This window comes from Vombatus ursinus, unplaced genomic scaffold (assembly GCF_900497805.2).
Source record: "Vombatus ursinus unplaced genomic scaffold, bare-nosed wombat genome assembly UNPS02014797.1, whole genome shotgun sequence".
NCBI lineage: Eukaryota > Metazoa > Chordata > Mammalia > Diprotodontia > Vombatidae > Vombatus > Vombatus ursinus.
In genome coordinates, this window is record NW_020954575.1 from 2,292,609 (window position 1) to 2,312,519 (window position 19,911).

The following is a 19,911-nucleotide window of genomic DNA, read 5'->3' on the forward strand; positions in this document are numbered from 1 at the left end:
ACATACATACATGTATTTTCCATCTATCTATCTATCTATCTATCTATCTATCTATATTTTTGTATTTTGCATCTTAGATGATATCTGTTTCCTCAGTGAGGCAATATTCAACTGATGTTTAAGCAAGATTTATTTTTTGAAACACATAAAGCAACTTAAATTGTTAAATTTTTAGTTTGCTCTCTATGAGTTTACAAAGCTTAATAGTATACATAGCCAACCCCCTTGGTGGTGTTAAGTGATTTCAGATCTCTGTGTGTGAAAGTTATTCCCTAGTATATATGAAAACTCACCCAAGGATTTGACCTGATAGTAACTGTCAGAAGCAGATTTTCACAGGAGTTTTTAGTGCTTCATGCAGGTGTCTTGGGTATATGCTATAAGGAACATCTGGTTGTGTAGGAAGATAAAGGCTGTGGCATATATGCATTAACAGATTTTGTTCTATAATTTCCTTATGTCATATGTAGATTTTTAGCTGATATTGAAAAAAATTTGAGTCATCTTTTTTGGATTATAGTTATTTTGTTAATTGTAGTATTAGTGTTCTAAATTGGTCATATGCAGCTTTGGTCCTGACCACATCACATGACCACTTTATGCCAATTTGTCTAAAATACTGACTATGGAGGGATGATATGATTCTAATTTCAGCTGAATCTGACCTTTTAAAGGGCAAAATTCAAGGTTTCCTTGTGGTTATTTAATATCACCCCTCCTAAAAATGAACTCTGGGGTTATAGTCTTACATAATAGACAGATTGCATAGTAAATGATGTATATACTTTTAAAATATTTGAATGAATTTTCCAAGATGAGATTTTTCTGTTGTTGAGATATGAGCAGTCAAAGCAGTCTTTATGTGGTGATGTGTTAAACAAACTGGCATGATCTTTGCTATTTATGGCAGGAAAAACATTTTGGGCTCATTCAGAAAATTTCTATTTGTTAGAGTTTTGGGTCAATGCTTCTTAGATTCATTTTTGTATATGAAAGGATCAAAGGATAATCTCTATAATGAGATGGCAACTTGATAAAGCCAACTTTATTAATTTGTGATCAGTAGGCTGTGATATTCCTACTTACTTAACTAGACATTTCCATCATTTTCTCTAACTCAAATAATACTATCATTGATATAGAGCTGAAAGGAATTGTAGAAATTGTCTTGTGTCAAACCCCCATCTTTTACAGATGAGGAAACTCAGAACCAGAGAGATGAAGTGATTTGCTTAAGGCAAATAGCAGAATCTTGACCTGAAGCGAGGTCTTAAAATTTCAAAGCTACTACTTTTTCCACCATATACCTTTATGCGCTATTTAGTAAGATGATACACTATCTGACAGGAACTTTATTGTGTATTTTGTAATGTAGGGAATCTGTATAATGTTTGAATTTTGGATAATTTTGCCACTATCACTCTATAGTCTTTAAGCAGTCCTTTAATACTTAAGGCAGTGCATGTCAGGTTGTATAGAGAACACTGGATCTAAAGTCAGGAAGTCTTGAGTTCAAATTCAGTTATAAACACTTATCAGCCTTGTGACTCCAGATAAATCACTATCCTCTTTGACTCAGTTTCCTCAACTATAAATTGGGGATAATAACAGCACCTACCTAGCATGATTTTTGTGAGGTTCAAATGAGATCACATTTGTAAAGTACTTAGCATAGTGCTTGTACATAGTAGGTACTATATAAATGCTTCTTTCCTTTCCCTTTACCCAGCCTTTCCTATAGCTTAAGGGGAAGACTTTTTTCTTTTTTGCCATAAACTTATTAACCCATCCACTTACTAGAAAAAGCAGCGTGGTGGGGCAGCTAGGTAGTGTGGTGGATAGAGCACTGGACTTGAAGTCAGGAGGACTTGAGTTCAAATCCAGCCTCAGACCAAACACTTGACACTTACTAGCTGTGTGACCCTGGGCCAGTCACTGAACCCCAATTGCCTAAGGAAAAAAGCAGCATGGTTTAGTAAAAAGAGCACTGAACCAGGAATCGGGAAACCTGGGTTGGAGCTACTGGGTCTGTGACTTTGCAAGTCAGATTTTTAAACTTCTTGAGAATCAGTTTTTGTTGATAAGGGTTTGACATCCAAGCTATATAAACAATTAAGACAAATACGTGATACAAAAATCATTCTCCAATAGATAAGTGGTCAAGTAGTATAAACAAAAAGTGCTCAAAAAAATTTACAAATTATTAACAAACACGTGAAAGAATGGTCCAAATCACCAAGAATAAGAAGTGATATCTAAACAACTTTGAGTTTCACCTCACAAAAGACAGGAATAGTCAGTGTTGGAGGGTAGTAGGAACATAGACACGTTAGGACATTGTTGATGAAGTGGTGAATCAGTACAACCATTTTGGAAAACAACTTGGAATTATGCAAATAAAGTGACTGATATGTCCATACTCTAACACCAAAATATTCCTACTACCCTCCAACATTGACTATTCCTGTCTTTTGTGAGGTGAAACTCAAAGTTGTTTAGATATCACTTCTTATTCTTGGTGATTTGGACCATTCTTTCACGTGTTTGTTAATAATTTGTAAATTTTTTTGAGCACTTTTTGTTTATACTACTTGACCACTTATCTATTGGAGAATGATTTTTGTATCACGTATTTGTCTTAATTGTTTATATAGCTTGGATGTCAAACCCTTATCAACAAAATTTTGATATAATTTTTTTTTTCCCATTCAATTCCTTCCCTTCTTATCCTAGGTAGATTGATGTCTGTATATTTTCTTTTGTGATTGCCTCTATCCCTTGTTTGGTTTAGAATACATCTCCTACCCATATCTGCAAGAGTTTTACAATCTGATTCTCTTTTAATTTTTATGATCTTTAGTATTAAGATCATATATCCATATGATCCATTAAGATCATGTAAGCCTAATTTCTGCCACGTTGCTTTGCAGTTTTCTCAGAATTTTTTTATCAGATAGAAAGTTCTTTCCTAAGTCATTTATGTTTTCTAATAAAATGAGGGTATTAAGTTTCATTGTTTCTGATTCTCCCTTGTCTTATCTGTTCTGTTGATCCACCTCACTGTTTTTTAACTGTGAGTAAGCCCTTTGAATGTAAGGGATTAGTCTTCTCTGATGATGGTTTGATTGAATTTTTTTCCTTGTTTGGGTTCTTGGTGTCCTAAGTCTTGGTGTGAAGACATCACAGATTGCTCAGTATCTGGTGCATAATTCTTTTTTGGAGAGGTTTGAGATGTTGTAAGGAATAGAGAAAATATATGGTACCTATCTTGTTGGTCATGTGACCCAGAGATATCAGTATACAAATTTTAAATTTAAAAAGTTTTTTCACAAAGAAAATCAATGCATCAAGAATTAGAAGAGAAGCAGGTAAAGTTCCCATTTCTAAAATGTATAGGTTATTATTTAAAATTTATAAGAATTAGAGCCATTCCCCAATTAACAAATGATCAAAGCCTAGGAAGAGTTATTTTTCAGAGGCAGAAAAGAAATCCAAAGTATCTCTAGTCATATTTTTAAAAATGTTCTAAATGACTAATAATTAGATAATGCAAATTTAAGCAACTCCCAATTTCTCTGTCACCTCCCACTTTACCAGTGTTGGAGGGGTTTTAGGAAGATAGGCATATTAATGCATTTTTGGTGGAACTGGGTATTGGTCTAGTTATTTTGGGAAGCAGTTTGGAAATAGGGCTCAAATGTTACTAAACTGAGCAAACCTTTTGGCCCAGCAATAATACCACTACTGGACCCACACCCCAAAGAGATCAAAGAACTAAGAAAAGGATCCATATATATAGAAAGATTTATGGTAGCTTTTTTTTTTCTGGTGGCAAAGAACTGGAAACTAAGGGGCTCATCATCAGTTGGAGAATGGCTGAACAAATTACATGTAAAGGAAATAGAGTATTATTGGGCCTTAAGTAAGGAACATATGATGGTTTCAAAGAAAATTTGGGAAGCTATGTAGAAACTATTGCAGCATGAGGTGAGCAGAACCAGGAGAACAATTTACGTTTTAATAACATTGTGAAAACAAATAATATTGAAAGCTTTAAGAACTCAATTCAGTGGTCATTGAGAGGACTGATGATAAAGCATGCCAAACCTCTTTCTAGAGATGATGGACTCAGGATATAGATTGAGACATTAGTTGTTTTGTACATGTCCAGTGTTTGAATTTGTTTTGTTTGACTATGCAATTTTGTTACATGGTTTTTTTCTCCCCAACGAGGGGAGGTGGCAGGGAGAGAAAATGGATTTCTGTTAATTCAGTGATAAAATTAAGTTAAAAAAGCTTTACCCATTTTTTTAATACATTTTTATCAATATCTTTTGTTTTTAACATAACCTAAATTCCTCCTGAATATCTCTCCCTTCTCTGAAAGAACTTTTAAATATTATAGCTAATTTCTTAAAAAAAAGAAGAGAAAAATTAGTGGAACTGAGTAAACACATTTTAGAAACAACTTGCTCATCATATGCTATGTTTCTCACCCATTGCTATGCCTACTTTTGCAGAGTCTATGGAGGTTTCTTATATATTTCTTCTTTGGGATCAGGTTTTTTCTATCTAATTTTTCAACATTCATTTTCAATTATTTTGGTGGTTATTTCATTTACATTGTTGTAGTCATTGTGTATATTGTTTTCCTGGTTTACTTCACTTTGTATCAATATGTTTAAGTATTTCCATGCCTCTCTGTATTCATCATATTTTTTTTCTTTTCGCATATAATATATACTATTCCATTACATTTATTTACAATAACATGTTTAGGCATTCCCCAATAGATGGTCATCTACTTAGTTTCCAGTTCACTGCTCCCATAAAGAAAAAAAAAAGCCTACCATAAACGGTAGGTGCATGTACAGCCTTTCTTTTTTTTCATTGTTCTCCCAGGGGTATATATCTAATAGTGAATTCTCTAAGTCAAAGTGTATGGGCATTTTAACCACTTTCATTTGCATGATTCTAAATTGCTTTCCAGTATTATTATGCACAACTCCACCAGCAATGGATTACTGTGCCTGTATTTCCATAGTTCCTCCAATCCTGGCCATTCCCAAATCTTGTTATTTCTTCCTTCAAAATATATCTTGGATTCAACTCCTTTCCTGAATTCCAGTCCCACTGCCACTGTACTAGTTCATGTAGGTCCTTATCATTTCATGCCTGTATTGGCTGTTCCATTTACCTTTTTTTACATTTTCTACCTTGGATTCAATTCAGTTCAATTCAGTAAACATTTATGAAGTGCTTATTTTGTGCCAAGCATTGTACTAAGTGCTGGAGATACAAATAAGAAAAAGAAAGTTCCTGCCCTTAAGGAGCTTACAGTATAAAGGGGAGAAGGCAACATACAAAAAGAAGCCAAAAAGCATGGGGAGGCAATCTAGGAGCTATCTGGCATAAGGGCATGAAGTTCCGTGGAGTCAGAACTAAGGAGAGAAAATGAAGTTGATGGAAAATTATAGAAGCTGATGGACAATGAAGTTATCTGTAAGTTCTATAAATGAAAGCATAGGGAGGAGTTTATTGCTCTACCCTTCTGCCCTCTAGTCCGGAGAGGAAAAGCAACTGAAGGAGTGGAGAAGGTATTGAGGTTCAAAAACTGAATGGTAATGAGATTTTAAGTGAGGGCTTATTTTGGAGGAGCCATGAAGTTCCCTGAAGTTGATACCAAATAGATATGATGATGGAAAATGGTTTATCTTATATATTGCTACCAGACTAATGTTTCATAAGCATTGCTTTCAATTTTGACTCTTCTTCTCAAGCTCCGTTATCATCCTCTATTTCATATCACTTGCTTGGTTGGTTTTTAGGGACCTATGTAATCTGGCTTCACCCTTCCTACTGAGTTTTACTTCTCTCTACTCTTATAAATATGAGTATAATATAAATAATATTTTTTATAATATCAATCCTTTTCTTCATTCTGGCCCAACTCTTTACCATCCATTGAACAATATGTGTTTTTTTTCCTTCCTCCATACCCTTATTCATACTATTTTCCTTTCTTAGAAATGGTATTTCTGCTTCCTAATTTCAAATTCTACCTAATCTTCAAAGCTCAGGTACAATTCCATCTATTTCAACCCACATGTATCTCTTCTTTTGAATGCTTTCTCATTATGTATATCATTTGAGGTTATACTTAATATTTTGGATATTTCATAACTTATGTCATTTTTTAAATGAAGCTTATTCATGCTATATTAGGTCAAACAAATCTTAAGAACAGAAAAGTAACATAGTATCATAGATTTATGCCTGGAAGGGAACTCGTTGGTTGGCTAGTCCACCCTTTTCTCCCACTTTACACATGAGGAAACTGAGACTGAGGAAGTTAAGTGAATTGCTGACCATTTACACATGCAGTAGGTAGTAGAGCTGGTATATCAACACGAATTTTTTTTCCTTGAAATCCAATGCTCTTTTCCATTATATCTGTCATTCTTCCATAATTTTCCATTGTGTACTGGGATATTTTGAAGTTAAAAAGGTTTAAAATTCCATGTATCAAAATCAAGATGCCCCTGGAAACATGTAGTTGTTAAAAAGAACATAATATAATATATAATATAATAATGTCTTAATAAAAAGAATATAATCACAACAGCTATCTTGCATTTATATAATATCTTTAAGGTTTGTAAAGCACTTTACAAATATTATCTCATTTTATTCCCACAACAATCCTGAGACTTAGGTGCTAAGTTTCAGGACAAAACTATAAATATGTGCTAGTTCTTTCATTTTTAGAAACTGACATTCCTATGTGTTTTCAGTAGAAGCACCTAGTGAGTATTGAATTGTTTCAGTTGAATAAATATGAATACCCATGGGCAAAGAAAAAAATGAACTGTGATTTTTCTTTTAGAAAGTGAGATTTATAAGGTGACCTCAAAAAAATATTTATTATTAAGTATATTTTAGGAAAAACAATTCTTTTATGGATTTCATGAACTCAAAAGTTCGGGGTCATCTCCATGTCTTTGTTTTACTTGCAAAATATGCCATACTTCATAAAGGACTTTCTAAACTACAGAAAATGCTCTGAAAATTTTTACCATATGTCCTGTTTCTGTTCCTATGTAATTAGATTCTGGAATAAGGTACAAAACAACGTTTGGTTAGTATTTCAAACTAACATAACTTGTACCTCAAAATTGTGTTTACCGTAGTTGGACAGGGACCTCCATCTGAATTGCTCTAGGAAATTATTCTTTAACCTCTCCTCTTAGGTCAAGCGAGCTATTTCAAGAGTGCATTGGAGATGAAACCCGCTCAACATTGAGGGGATTGTGCTTCAAATGTCTTAACACCCAATGAAACTGCTAAGTTTCAGGACAAGACTACGAATAAGTGATAGTTCTTTGATTTTTCGAAACTGACATTCCTGTGTGCTCTCATCTAATTAGGTTTTATTAGTGATTTTTATGTGATACCCATGCCTACCCAAGGTTGGTTTAATAATGAGCTTGAGTAAGTGGCATTATGTTGGTGTTATAATAGGATATTTGAGAAGATTTTACTCAAATCCTAGCTTGCTGATTTCTGAAATTCTTGAATGGTTGAGAGTAATTTCTTAGACTTGATTTTGTTCCTGTCAAAATGCAAATACCCCTATAGAGTCCTAATATCTTCAACCCTCTTAGCCATTTATTCCACCATGTGAATAATTTTATAAGATCTTTTTCCTAGAGAGGGTTTTGTAATAGAGGTAGGGTAAGTGGAACATGAGCACATGTACCAAAGGAGAAGGAAGGGGTCTAAGTGAGGAAGGAAAATCACATAAATTATGCTATGTGGAAGTAGAGGTGCCACAGACAGAGCTTAGGTGTTGCTACAGACCAACTGCTTCCCAGTTTGGTTTTGTCATGAGTCACAGCCGTATTATTTGGTCTTCCTGTCTCAAGTTTCTCCCCTGTCCAGTCTGTCTTCCACTGCATAGCTGTCAAAGTGACTTCCTAAAACAGGAGATTGCCTATGTCATTACTGTGCCCAGTAAACTCTAGTGGTCTCCCTGGGATAAAGCTTAAAGGGGTCTGGAATTGAAAGTCCTTCACACCCTGGATCTAACTTACCTTTTCAGTCTTAATATGTATTATTCTTTTTACATGCTCTTCTGTCCAGTCAAAGAAGCTTTCATGCACTTCTATACACGTGTCATTCCAGCTCCTGTCCCTGTGTCTTTCCCCCAAACTTGGAATGAACTTCCTTCTCATTTCTATTTCTTAGAAGCCCTAAGAGGAAAGACCTTATCAGGAAGGCCTCAAAGACCATTTTATGTATGAAGTCTTTCTTGATTATTCCTTTCCCCTCTTCCTAAATCCTGTCCCCCTAATTTACCTTGGATCTCCTGTTTTGTGCTCATTTTGTATAAACTTATATGTGTACGTTTTGCTTCCCCTCATATAATGTGAGCTCCTTGAGGATACTGACTGTATAATGTTCATTTTTGCGACTTAAGCACCCAGCACAGTGCCTGGCACTTAGCACTTTATAAATGCTTGTTGATTGATTGTTAGGAATGTGTACTTCTGTTATGATGGAAGGAGAAACATTTCCAAAGGAAAATCAAGATTGATCTTAAGTAGGGATTTAAAAGCATTCTTCAACTTTTGGAGGAGTAGGAATAGTCAGAGTCACAATCAAATTCCTTCTCTCTTTTATCATTAGTTGGTACCTTTGTAATTGTATCACATGACAGTTCTGTTTTCCAGTTACAATGCTTCTGTACAGATTCTGACCTCGAAAAATTCTGTTCTTGTAGAATGCTTTAGCACTCTGTTGTGTTGCTGCAATAATATATATGTTGAAAGTATCATTTAAATGTCTATCAAATGGAAGTGATTGTCACAAGAAAAGATTGCTTTAAACTTATTTTTTAAGTGAAATAAAATTGTTATTGACACTCCTGCCTCCATCTTCATATCCCCATCGTATCTATGTGCAGTGTAGGGAAATAAACCTCAGCTTATCTGCTCTACTGTTTGTTTCATCTTATGGTTTGAAAAGCTTCATATGAATTCCTTTTAGATTATTTGAAAAGTAAATTCCCTTTACCACCTTGGAGGTCAAGTTCCAGTATTATTAAAATTGAAGAGTCTAAGCTAAACTAATTTTCTTATTTTACAGATGAGGAGTCTGGGGCTCTTTTCCCTTGTTTGCAAAAATAAAAAATAAAAAATGGGGTGGTTGAATTAGATGTCCTCTAAGATCTCTGTCCAATGAAGGTCTGTCATTTCTAGAATATGGATAATTGCTCTTGCAGATAATGGACCTGAAATACATTTAAAACTATATGTGATGAAGAGATTCCTAAAAGTTATTTTTATGCTTTCCAAAGATAGAGTTTCTCTCTAGAAATAGGAACTCTGTAGTCTGTGGGACATCACACCCGCTATGTATGTGTATGTATACATGCATCTTCTAGAAAGGAATCACACACTGTCTGAATTAGTTACATATCATGGTTACATATAGCACCTTGGGCAAGAGAACATGTTTAAAATTTAGAGTGCCACTACCTAAAGCAGGATTTCAAGAATAAGAATTATAAGGAAAGCTTGTTTATTTGAGACCAATAGATAGTGTTTGTGGTGGCCAAATTTAGAAGCTATAAGATAGCAGAATCTATATGTCTATTTCTTTTCTGAGTAGTTTTGATCTTCTATTTCATCAACTGTCTTCATTACACAGATTTTAATCATTATGTGCAAGGACCTCAAGGGACTGTGCTGTTAAACGTGTCTCAAGATTTAACAAGTAGTTAGATGTATATGAATGGGTAAAGTTGATTTCTGAGGCAGATTGCATTTGTTTCAGGGCAATATGAAAGTTCATTTAAGCAAGTGCAAGTTGGTGGGGTAAGGGTGGTATTTATCATTTTCTCCGCTGCACATGGTTTTGAATTTTTAAAAAAACCATTTAGCTAAGTGAAATGCTAGGAGGTGGCATCTTATTGGTAGGCAGGTCCATTTTCATTACTTTAATTGTGTGATTTATCAGGATTTTCAGCTTTTTATAAATGTTAGAGTGTTATAGGACAGAATTAAAAGGATTTAGAATAAAAGGAGTTTAAGAAAAGGACTTTGTGACAGGATTGCTTTACTTTTTACATTTGGTGGATTTAGCTAGCAGTTTTTCATTTTCATCATCATACTTCATTCAGTTAAACACTGTGTAGAGCAGGTGTGTGTAACGTCATTCTATCCCATATGTGAATAAACACACCATTTTATATATAAAAAAATTAATCCTCCACAACTTGGAGGATTACATTTTCCCCGGAATTACACATGAGGTAGTGACACCATTAGGCATTGTGGAGAGCACAGTTGCTATTTGTACTGCATGAAAAATCAGGTTAATAGCTACCATGTTCATGAGATTTCAATGTCACTATAGTAATGATTTTTCTAATGTATTAGTTCAAATTGTCAGAAAATTAACTTATTTCATGCAGATCAAGATGTCTTCCAATTTCTGACTTAATCATAAAGTAGTATGAGGCATGCCCTGAATACATTTTTCTCAAAACATATCATATATGGGTAGTTTGTATTTTAGAAGGGTTTTATTATTCACATTCATCTATGCCATGTCCCTGCTCATTAATTTTCCTGCTTTTATGGGTTTTCAAATTTATTTGATGTTGTGTTTAAGTAAGGTCTTTACTTTGAAAAATATAAAAATTTAAACTACATTTATCTGTGGATTGATATGCTGTTAGTATATGTTTGTTCACTAAGGTGAATGTGGTTTTCCTGTATAGAGAAAAGTTCACTGGACCACTATACACTATCAGATGAGGTTCATATTTAAAAATGAATCTAAATCCTAACTTAGCAATTATTATTTTTACAGACCAGAAATGTTTCATTTACCGAAATTTCAGACCAGTGTGTATAGTATAGGTGGAAACCACAGAGAGCTGGTAAAACCCAGGAGAGAGACAAGGAAAATACATTTATTAATTTGAAGTTATACATAAACTTCCTGTTGAACATAAAGTTATTGATATGAACCATCTTAATACTACAGTTACCCAAATATGTCAGAGTGAAGTTAAACTTGTATGGATTAACTTTAGTCACAATTAATATGTAACTTAAATAATGTGTATGTACTAGATCTGTTAATTATTAATAGTTGGGTTAAAGCTGATATTGTTAATGATAGGATCTGATAAATTTGTTTTGAAAAGGGTACCAGTATACAATCCATTGTAAATTAAGTTTTGAACAAATATATTTCAGATGCTTTCCTAGGTAAAAATACCATTGGTTTATAAAATAGACTCTGCTTCTCAATCTATACACTAGTTCAAACAGCTTTAAAAATGTTTTTAATGTATTTATTTATATATTTATTTTATTTTTTATTTTTAGCCAGTTGGGGTTAAGTGACTTGCCCAGGGTCACACAGCTAGTGTCAATAGTTTGGTCTGAGGCTGGATTTGAACTCAGGACCTCCTGACTTCAGGGTCAGTGCTCTATTCACTACGTCATCTACCTGCCCATAAAAATGTTTTGTTTTTTTTTAAATAAGTTTTTATTTATGAATTTTTTACATTTTGCATAATTTTTCCCAGTCTCTTCCTCATAGTGCTCCATCCTATATAACGTATAATATTTTTAATACAAAAATTGTAAAATAGAAAGAAGAGGAAAAATCAGCAACAATGATCACTACATCAAAAAAGCATGAATATATATGTATATATGTATATCTATATATATCTATATATATCTATAGTATCACACTGCTAAACCTCTTACCTCTGCAGAGGAATAGGGTAGAGGAATGTCTTTCCATATCTTTTCTTTTTAACCATGTTTTTTTTTTGAATTTTGCAATATTCAATTTTTTTTTGATTTTGATTTTTTTTATTTTTGTGATTTTATTTTTTCCAATTATATTGCTTGCAGCAGGAAGTATTAATTTAATGATTTGTGTCAACAATAGAACCCTTCGTACAAGGAGATCCAGAGACTCCATTCATTTTGAAAAACTATGTGTCCTTCATTATATGATATAATCTAGTAAGGTGTACATTGTGGTGCTCATTGGATGCAAAATTTTTCTTCCTTAATTCCCACCTTTGTTATTGTCTCTTTGTTTTTGTTTTTGATTTTTTTTTATATGAGGCAATTGGAGTTAAGTGACTTGCCCAGAGTCACACAGCTAGTGAGTGTTATGTGGGTGAGGCTGGATTTGAACTCAGGTCCTCCTGACTCTAAGGCCAGTGCTTTATCCACTCTGCCACCTAGCTCCCCCCCCCCCACTTTGTCTCCTCCTTTGAAAGTTGGAAGCTGTGTTACCTCATAAGGAGACAGCATGACATAGGACAAAGGATCCCTGGCTCCGAGTCAGAGCACCTCATTTCAAATCCTTCTGGTATAGATAGCCATTTAGCTGTAATCTTGTGATACTTTGATTCTGTCAAATACAGCATTGCAGCCTGCGTGCCAGTCTTCTCAGTGGTCTTCTAGACAAAAGCCTTGTCCTTACCCTGAGGATGGTGCTAGAAAAGGACTTTCTTGTAGACTTGATTACATTTAGTACACATGGTTAAGGATCCTTTAAGACCAATTCTGTTGTTCTGTTATCATATTTTTACCTTTTCTCCTTTCTATTTTTAAAAAGCTCAGAGCCTAACAGTGCAAATGAGTAATTTCACTGTGTGGTTAATTAAAAAGAACCTTGGATCAGAACTCAAGAGGCCCTTGGTAAAAGTCACAGCTATAACTCCCCACAACTTTTAGCATGTTGTTTATCCTATTTTTCTTTCTATTAAATGGGGGAAATCATTTGTTCTACTGGGGACACAGGAATTTTATTTGAGAATGAGAAAATAACATGTCCTAGTCCATTTCAGCTGCTTTTTATAGGATTCTCCAGAAGAGGCAGTGATTCTAAATATTACCTTTATTTAGCCTTTATTTGACATATTTTTAACTCACACAAAGGAAGGGATAAGACTTAACTTAAGACATCTGGGGAAATGAAGGGAGAAGAAGGAGCTGGGAAACATTATGGATCGTAGTCACTAGAAAGATAAGCAAAAAACTGAATCCCTGGAGGAGATATGGTGCATATATGTGTGACTGAGTCAGATGAAAGATGTCTGGACCTTGGATCAGCTGATCTTCAGATTTTAGCAAGTAGACCAAAAGGATTAGTGATCCTATGAGAAGCCCCCTTCTGACTTAGGTGATGCCAGGCTCTCTTCACTCTTCCTACTTTGGTGCTGATATTATACCTAGGCACTATTCTCTACTTGTTTATGCCTTCATCAGCCTCCCTGATGTAGATGAAAGCCATGTATTTTATAGAAATGGAAAGGGCCTCTAGGAGCTTATTTGATTTTTGTATTGCTTTTGATATCACAGGCAGTATTAACTTCTAAGAAGAATTATTTCTGCTAATAATTATACATAGCACAATTTACATAAAAGTTATGCCTTCTCTTTGTTGATTATTTACAAATTATCCAGTATATAGCTTTTACATAGTTTTTTACATAGTTGTTTGGATGTTGTCTCTCCAATTAGAGTGTGAATTCCTTCAGAGGAGGGACTGCCTTTTTCCTTTCTTTGTATCCTCAGTGCTTAGTACAGTACCTGGGACATAACACTTGCTTAATAAATATTGATTGGCTTATTGATTTATTGATTGGTGAGAACAATAATTGTTGTTACAGTGATTATGATGATCACAAAGGTGAGTATCATTTTCATGAAAAAGAATGGTTCAGAGCCTCCTTCATTTAAAGTCCTTTCTTGGTGAAGAAGAAAATTCTGATGAGTACAATGTGTAGTATATTGTGAAAGTATTTAAATTTTATGTCTAGCCACCTATTGAAACAGCTCATATTTTAGTATCTTAAGAAATTTTTGTTCATTAGATCATATAAAGATAGCTAACTAGTGAATAGCTACTAAACTTGAAAGGTCAGATGGGAGGGGATATTGTTTACTTTCTTTGGAGAAGATTTGGTCTTTCTTGATTTCACACCAAAAACACAAATTCATAATTAATGTGTCTTAACCATCATATGCAGCTGGAAACCTTTAGAGATGATTTTAAAAAAGGGAAAATATACAAGAATACTTTTCTAACTTTAGCCTTTTTTATGCTTTCTAACAGATTCACAGAAGTGTGACAACTTTGCTGAGAAGAGGCCTCTGCTTGGTGTTTGTAAGAGCATTGGATCTTCTGGGTAAGGAAAAATCTTTTTTAAAAATGTTTTTTCAGCCACTCTTAAGAGTGACTCGTTGCTAAAACTCCAGAAAATCATTGATTTCCTAAACTCTATTTTTTTAAACCGTAAGATTATGTTGTAACATGCCTATCGAATTTTTTGTTCATGGAAGCATAGAACAAATGCATTTTTAATGCAGTATCTTGTTTGTACGTCTTCAATTTCCACCACTGTTGCTACTTTTGGCACCTCTTAGAAAGACATCCCTTATGACAAATACTTAAAAAAAAAGAGGAAAAACATTCCATAAAATCAATAAATATATCAAAACTTCTGACATTGCATGCAAGGTCCCATACCCATGGACTTTCCATTTTTTCTCATGAGTCAGGGCGAAGTGTTTTTTGTATCTCTTCCTGTTTAACTCTTTTTTTTCCCTTGATCAATGGCACCTATTTATTTCTTTTGCCGCCACAAATTTTCTGTAATTTGAAGTAAATGAAGTCTTTTCCCTGATTTTACTGAGCAAGTGCAGTGGCTTTATGGCTCTGAATTTTTATGTTGTATTGGCTCCAGCAGTGCTAATTTAGTCATTTAACTGTAGAGTAGGTATGCTAATATTGACTCTACTTACAGGCTAACTGTGATGTAGATTCATAACATTGTATAACAGTGAAAACAAAAAATTCCCAGATATTCTCATTTCTTCCCCGTCATGTTTCTTTAATTTGGGAGGAGCATTTACAAAAATTGGTGACATTATATATAAAATCATTTGGGGTTTGGAAGGGGAGGGAGAAGAGTAGAGAATGGATGAACCAGTGGTGTAACATGTTAACCTAGCCATTGCACTTCTTCCAAAAAATATTTGCAGTTGCTTTATGTTTCAAAGGGCTTACTAGGCCTTGGTGATTTCCTAGGCCGCCAGACTATTGTCTCTAAGTACCCAGAATTACTGTGTAGTTGTCAGTAAGTATTTGTTGTGTGTGCTTGGTCCTATGGCTAAGATTTTTAGAAGGAAATATTTATTTCTCTCTTTTGTTTTTACATGCCTAAAATTTCCTCTGTGTCCCTATTTTTCTTCATCAACCAGTCCTTATAACAAAGAATTAACAAAAAAAATGATAAAGAGGAAGAAGAGGAAAAAAATCAACAAAACCAGTAAATTGACATAATATGACATTATATGCGATGTTGAATGACAGTGTTCAGCTTTCCACCTTGCCAAAAGTTTAGGGAGAGGTGTCTCCCTTAGAATCAACCTTGTTTTTTGTAATTTCAAAGCATTCATTTTTAGTTGTATTCTGATAATGGTTCTTTCTATTTACGTTGTTATAGTCATGGTCTATATTGTTTCTTAGCTCTCATTAATTGTTTTTTCTGTCTTTTCATGTAAATCTTTCTATGCTTATTTGTATTGATCATATTTCTTATAGTATAATAATATCTCATTACATTCATGTGCCACAGTTTATTTATGCATTCACAAACTTATAGGCATCTACTTTATTACTAGTTTTTTTCCTCTGCAAAAAGTCCTGTTTTAAATGTTTTGATTTATGTGGAGCCTTTCTCTTTGTCATGAGGGTCCCAGGTATATATATGCCTAGCAGTGGAACCTGTGGATCCAAGGGTAGGGACATTTTAGGTACCTTAATTGCAGAATTCCAAATTGCTTTTTTTGGAGTATTAATTTACAGCTCCACCAACAATGGATTAGTTTGCTTGTTTATTTACAACCTTTCCAACATTTTCCATTCCCATCCTTTTATGATCTTCACCAGTTTTCTTGGTAGGGGGTGAAACCTCAGGGTTATTTTGATTTGCAAATTTCTCTTATTATTAAGGTTGTTTATAGTTTATGCTTCTTTTTGAGAATTGTTTCATTTATTTATTGTGAACATATTATTTCTCAGCAAATATTACCAATTAATTTAACAACTAAGGAACAAAAATGCAAATAAGGCCTTAAACAGAAACCTTCTTAAAATTTCTTAAAAGGACACCTACATTTTAACAGTGACCCTTTTTGTTCTCCTTTAGATCTCTCTTCTGCCTACTTTAATAATTTTGATAGTTTTTTTGGTAGTGTTTCTTCATCAATATTCATATTGTTCTTTTAATCCCACTTTTTTAACTTTGGATTCTTTTGTATAAATTATAAACTTACAGAATGTCAGATTAGCAGGCATCCTCAGAGGCCATCTAAGCTTCTACCTGAACAGAATAATGTCGTAATACTTGACAGGTAGTCATCCAATCTTTTCTTAAAGATTTCAAGTGCAGATTATTTTACTCTTTCCTGAGAAAGGCCATTTCACTTTTGGACAGCTTTCATAATTGGAATTATTTGCTTTTATCTCAGCTGTTTGCCTTTTTGTATTCTCCTGCCCATTGCTCCCAGTTTTGCCCTCTAGGATCAAGAAGAACAAGTCTAGTTTTTCTTCCTTGATGGTCCTTCAGATACTTGATGACTGCTATCATGTCACCTGTAAGTTTTCTTTTCTTCAGACCACACTCCCCCAGTTCCTTCACTGAATCATCATGCAGCATGACCAGTACACCCCTTCTGGTGACTTCCTGGTCTCTCTCTAAATACTCTCCAGTTGATCATTTACTTTTTCATTTGTAGCACCAAAATTGAAAAAAAGTATGCAAAACATGTTATGAGCAGGACACAGTATGGAGAAATTATGACTTCCCCATGTTCTGTATCCTAAATTTCCATTAATGTATCCTGTAATTGCTCTAGCGTCTTGTGGCTTTCAGTGTTGATTCCTATTGAACTTGGAATTATCTCAAACCTTCATAAATGCTGTGTCTCCATACCTTCTCATGTTGTCATTTATGAAGTTCTTTTTTGAACCTTTACATACTTCTTTGGATTTACACTTTTCTTTTTTCTTTTATATTGTAGTCCTCTATCAATTTCATTAATTTAGCAAAATTTATTCAGCTACTTCCTAATTATTTGTATACTTTGGTAGTTCACAGGGTTTTTTTTTTGCCATTTCAAATGAAATAGCTTTGAAGGTTTTTGAATAGATTCATTCCTTTTCTTGGCATATTTTGACCTCAGTCTGTGATGTTTTAAAAAAGTTCTGGGAGACTGAGTTTCTGGGTAAATTAAAATAATTTTTATTGACTACGTTTAAAAAATGGTCAACAAAAACAGGCTCATTGTTCCCTCGGTAGCCAAAGAGAGCACACCTGTTGAACCTTTGATATTTGTTAAGACTTTTGAAAAAGGGGTGCACCTGAAGGTGAAAATCAACTCTGATTAGTCAATAAGTAATAAGAGAGAATGAATATTATAATGGGAGGTGTACTATCTTAAATTGAAGGTGTTTGGGGTACATGACTTGGATCATCCATATTTTGGTAAAAGAGCCTCATCAATTTCCATATTATCTGTCTGGCAGAAAGGAGGATCCATATTTTCCTAGACCTATCTGAGTAAACACAATGAACAGGAATGCACCCATTAGCCTACAGGTAGAATTTCTTTTACTGTCTTTGATTAGATTTCACCCCTCCTGGCTGGGTATGTCTTTTAGAAAGATTTCACACACTGATTGATTTTTGGATGAAAAAATAGAAAAGGGAAAATACCAGAGAGAAATAATTTCTCACAAATCCTAATAGTATGATGCAAGTGAAGACTTTTTAAATGTATAGGAAGATACCTGAACATGTTGAAAGGAAAAGGAATTTGAATCAGAGCGTCTGGTAGATGCTACCACATCTGGCAGAGAAAATGGGAATCCTTCCTCCCTGCCCTCAATATTCCCACCCTTGCTATACCACCTCTTGTGTCCTAATCCCATTGGGGGACCCAGCAGGAAGTAAGTACTATGGAAAGTGGTCTTCACTCCAAACTTCCCATCAGTGATCCTTTTCCGTCTTCTGGATGATTGCTGAACTCCTGTACCCACTTCTGTGGGGATAGTCCCCAAGGATAATCTCATCATTCCTAATTCTCTCTTACACTTATACCCTCTTATTCCTTCCCAACAATGGTGAGCTAGAGTCATCTAGTCTTCTCCCCTCACATTTCTTCTTCAACATGTATTTCTGCTTTGTTCTAGGGATTGGGGCCACCCATTTTTTGGGGGGATTTCTAACAATTTCTGCTTTGTCCTCTCTTTTGTTGCTCTTTGCCTTTATCATGTTTACACGAAACCCAGAAGGTGCAAGTTAAGTGAGATACAACCATATTTACTATTATTTTTGATACCTTTCTGTACCTTATAGAAAATACTTACTTCTGAGAACTTAATTCTTAATTCCAATAGATGGATTTCTATATTCTTATTGTAATACTCAGGGTTGTTTTTTTTTTTTCTGCCTCAACTTAAGTGCTTAATGATTTTTCCCCTTCATAAAGGTATAAATTAAACCTTCACCTCTATCTTCAAGTCATTGTTCAATGTATATTCTTACTTTAATGTACTGCTATTTTATTTTTTACCTTTTATAAAAAAAATGGTCATGGCTGACCAGAAGTAAGAATGTTTGTTTCGACTTCTTGCTGTGTTATCTGCTTACAATTTTCCAAACTGTTTATAGTGTGTGATGTGTTTGTTAGAGTGTTTATAATCTCATGAACATTTTGATATAGGACTGTGTGTTCTGTTTATTGCAATTGTTGCATTACAGTTCTTGGTTAACTGGTATAATTCTACAGTCCTAGCAATTGATTCTTGTAGAAAGCTTTCTTAAGGTTTCGTTGCTACAATTTGTCATACCGAAAGGCAGTGAATTACAGAAAGAAAGGTCTCATAGATAGAAAAGTAGTAATAGCTGTACTTTTTTGTGGTAGCAAAAGACTGGAAGAAAGTGGGTCCCCATAAACTGGGGAATGACAACACATTACTGTAATATGTTATTATTTTGCCATAAGAAATGATGAATGTGAAGGATTCTGAGAAAAAGACTTACGTGAACCCTTGCTGAGTAAAGAAAGAAGAATTAGAATATCTACAATGACTATGACATTGTAAATGAAAACAACATTAAAGGGCATATAAAGTCACACTGAGTACATTTACCAGTCTTGTTTCCAAAGGACATATAGTAGAAAGGTGTACAACCCTGGCTATAGAATGCTTGCATAGCCTGTCAGATGTATTTGCTGTGTTGATTGGTTTTGCTTCCTGTTTTCATTTTTTTTAAGAGGGCTTTATATGAAATAGGATATATTGGGAAGTAATTATATGGTTTGGAAAATGTATCATTTAATATTTTAAAAAAAAAGAAAAAAATTGGGGCAGCTGAGTGGTACAGTGGATAGAGAGGAACTGAGTTCAAATCCAGCCTCAGACACATAGCAATTACTAGCTGTGTGAGTCTGGGCAAGTCACTTAGGCCCAATTGCCCCCCCCCCCCCCACAAGAACAAAATGAATTCTTAAGTATTTATTGCTAAAGGAGGTTGTCCACAATAACACAGTAATTATATTGCTGCCTTGTAGTGCTTTAGTGTTTATATTTTGAAGTTTAAATTTTAATTTAAACAAAAGCAGAATTTGTGATAGGTAAGTAGAAATTTATATGATTTATGCCATAATGATTTGATGTGATTTACTTAGGTATTTTCAAAGACCTATGAAAAGTATTTGTTTTCTAATCCTTCTACAAAGGCAGGAAACAACTCTTCTATACCTATTCTTCCTGTGTGTTTGTCCAAATTTT

At 34.2% G+C, this 19,911-nt stretch overlaps 1 protein-coding gene across 9 annotated transcripts in view; it reads left to right on the forward strand.

Moving 5' to 3' along the window:
* BCAS3 (BCAS3, microtubule associated cell migration factor) overlaps positions 1–19,911 on the forward strand; it is a 781,854-nt gene that overhangs the window by 81,723 nt on the left and 680,220 nt on the right. For all 9 annotated transcript variants that reach the window (XM_027870394.1, XM_027870395.1, XM_027870393.1 and 6 more), the window contains exon 7: positions 14,164–14,236. In XM_027870394.1, the coding sequence (XP_027726195.1) occupies positions 14,164–14,236 (73 nt within the window). The remainder of the gene's footprint in view (positions 1–14,163; positions 14,237–19,911) is intronic.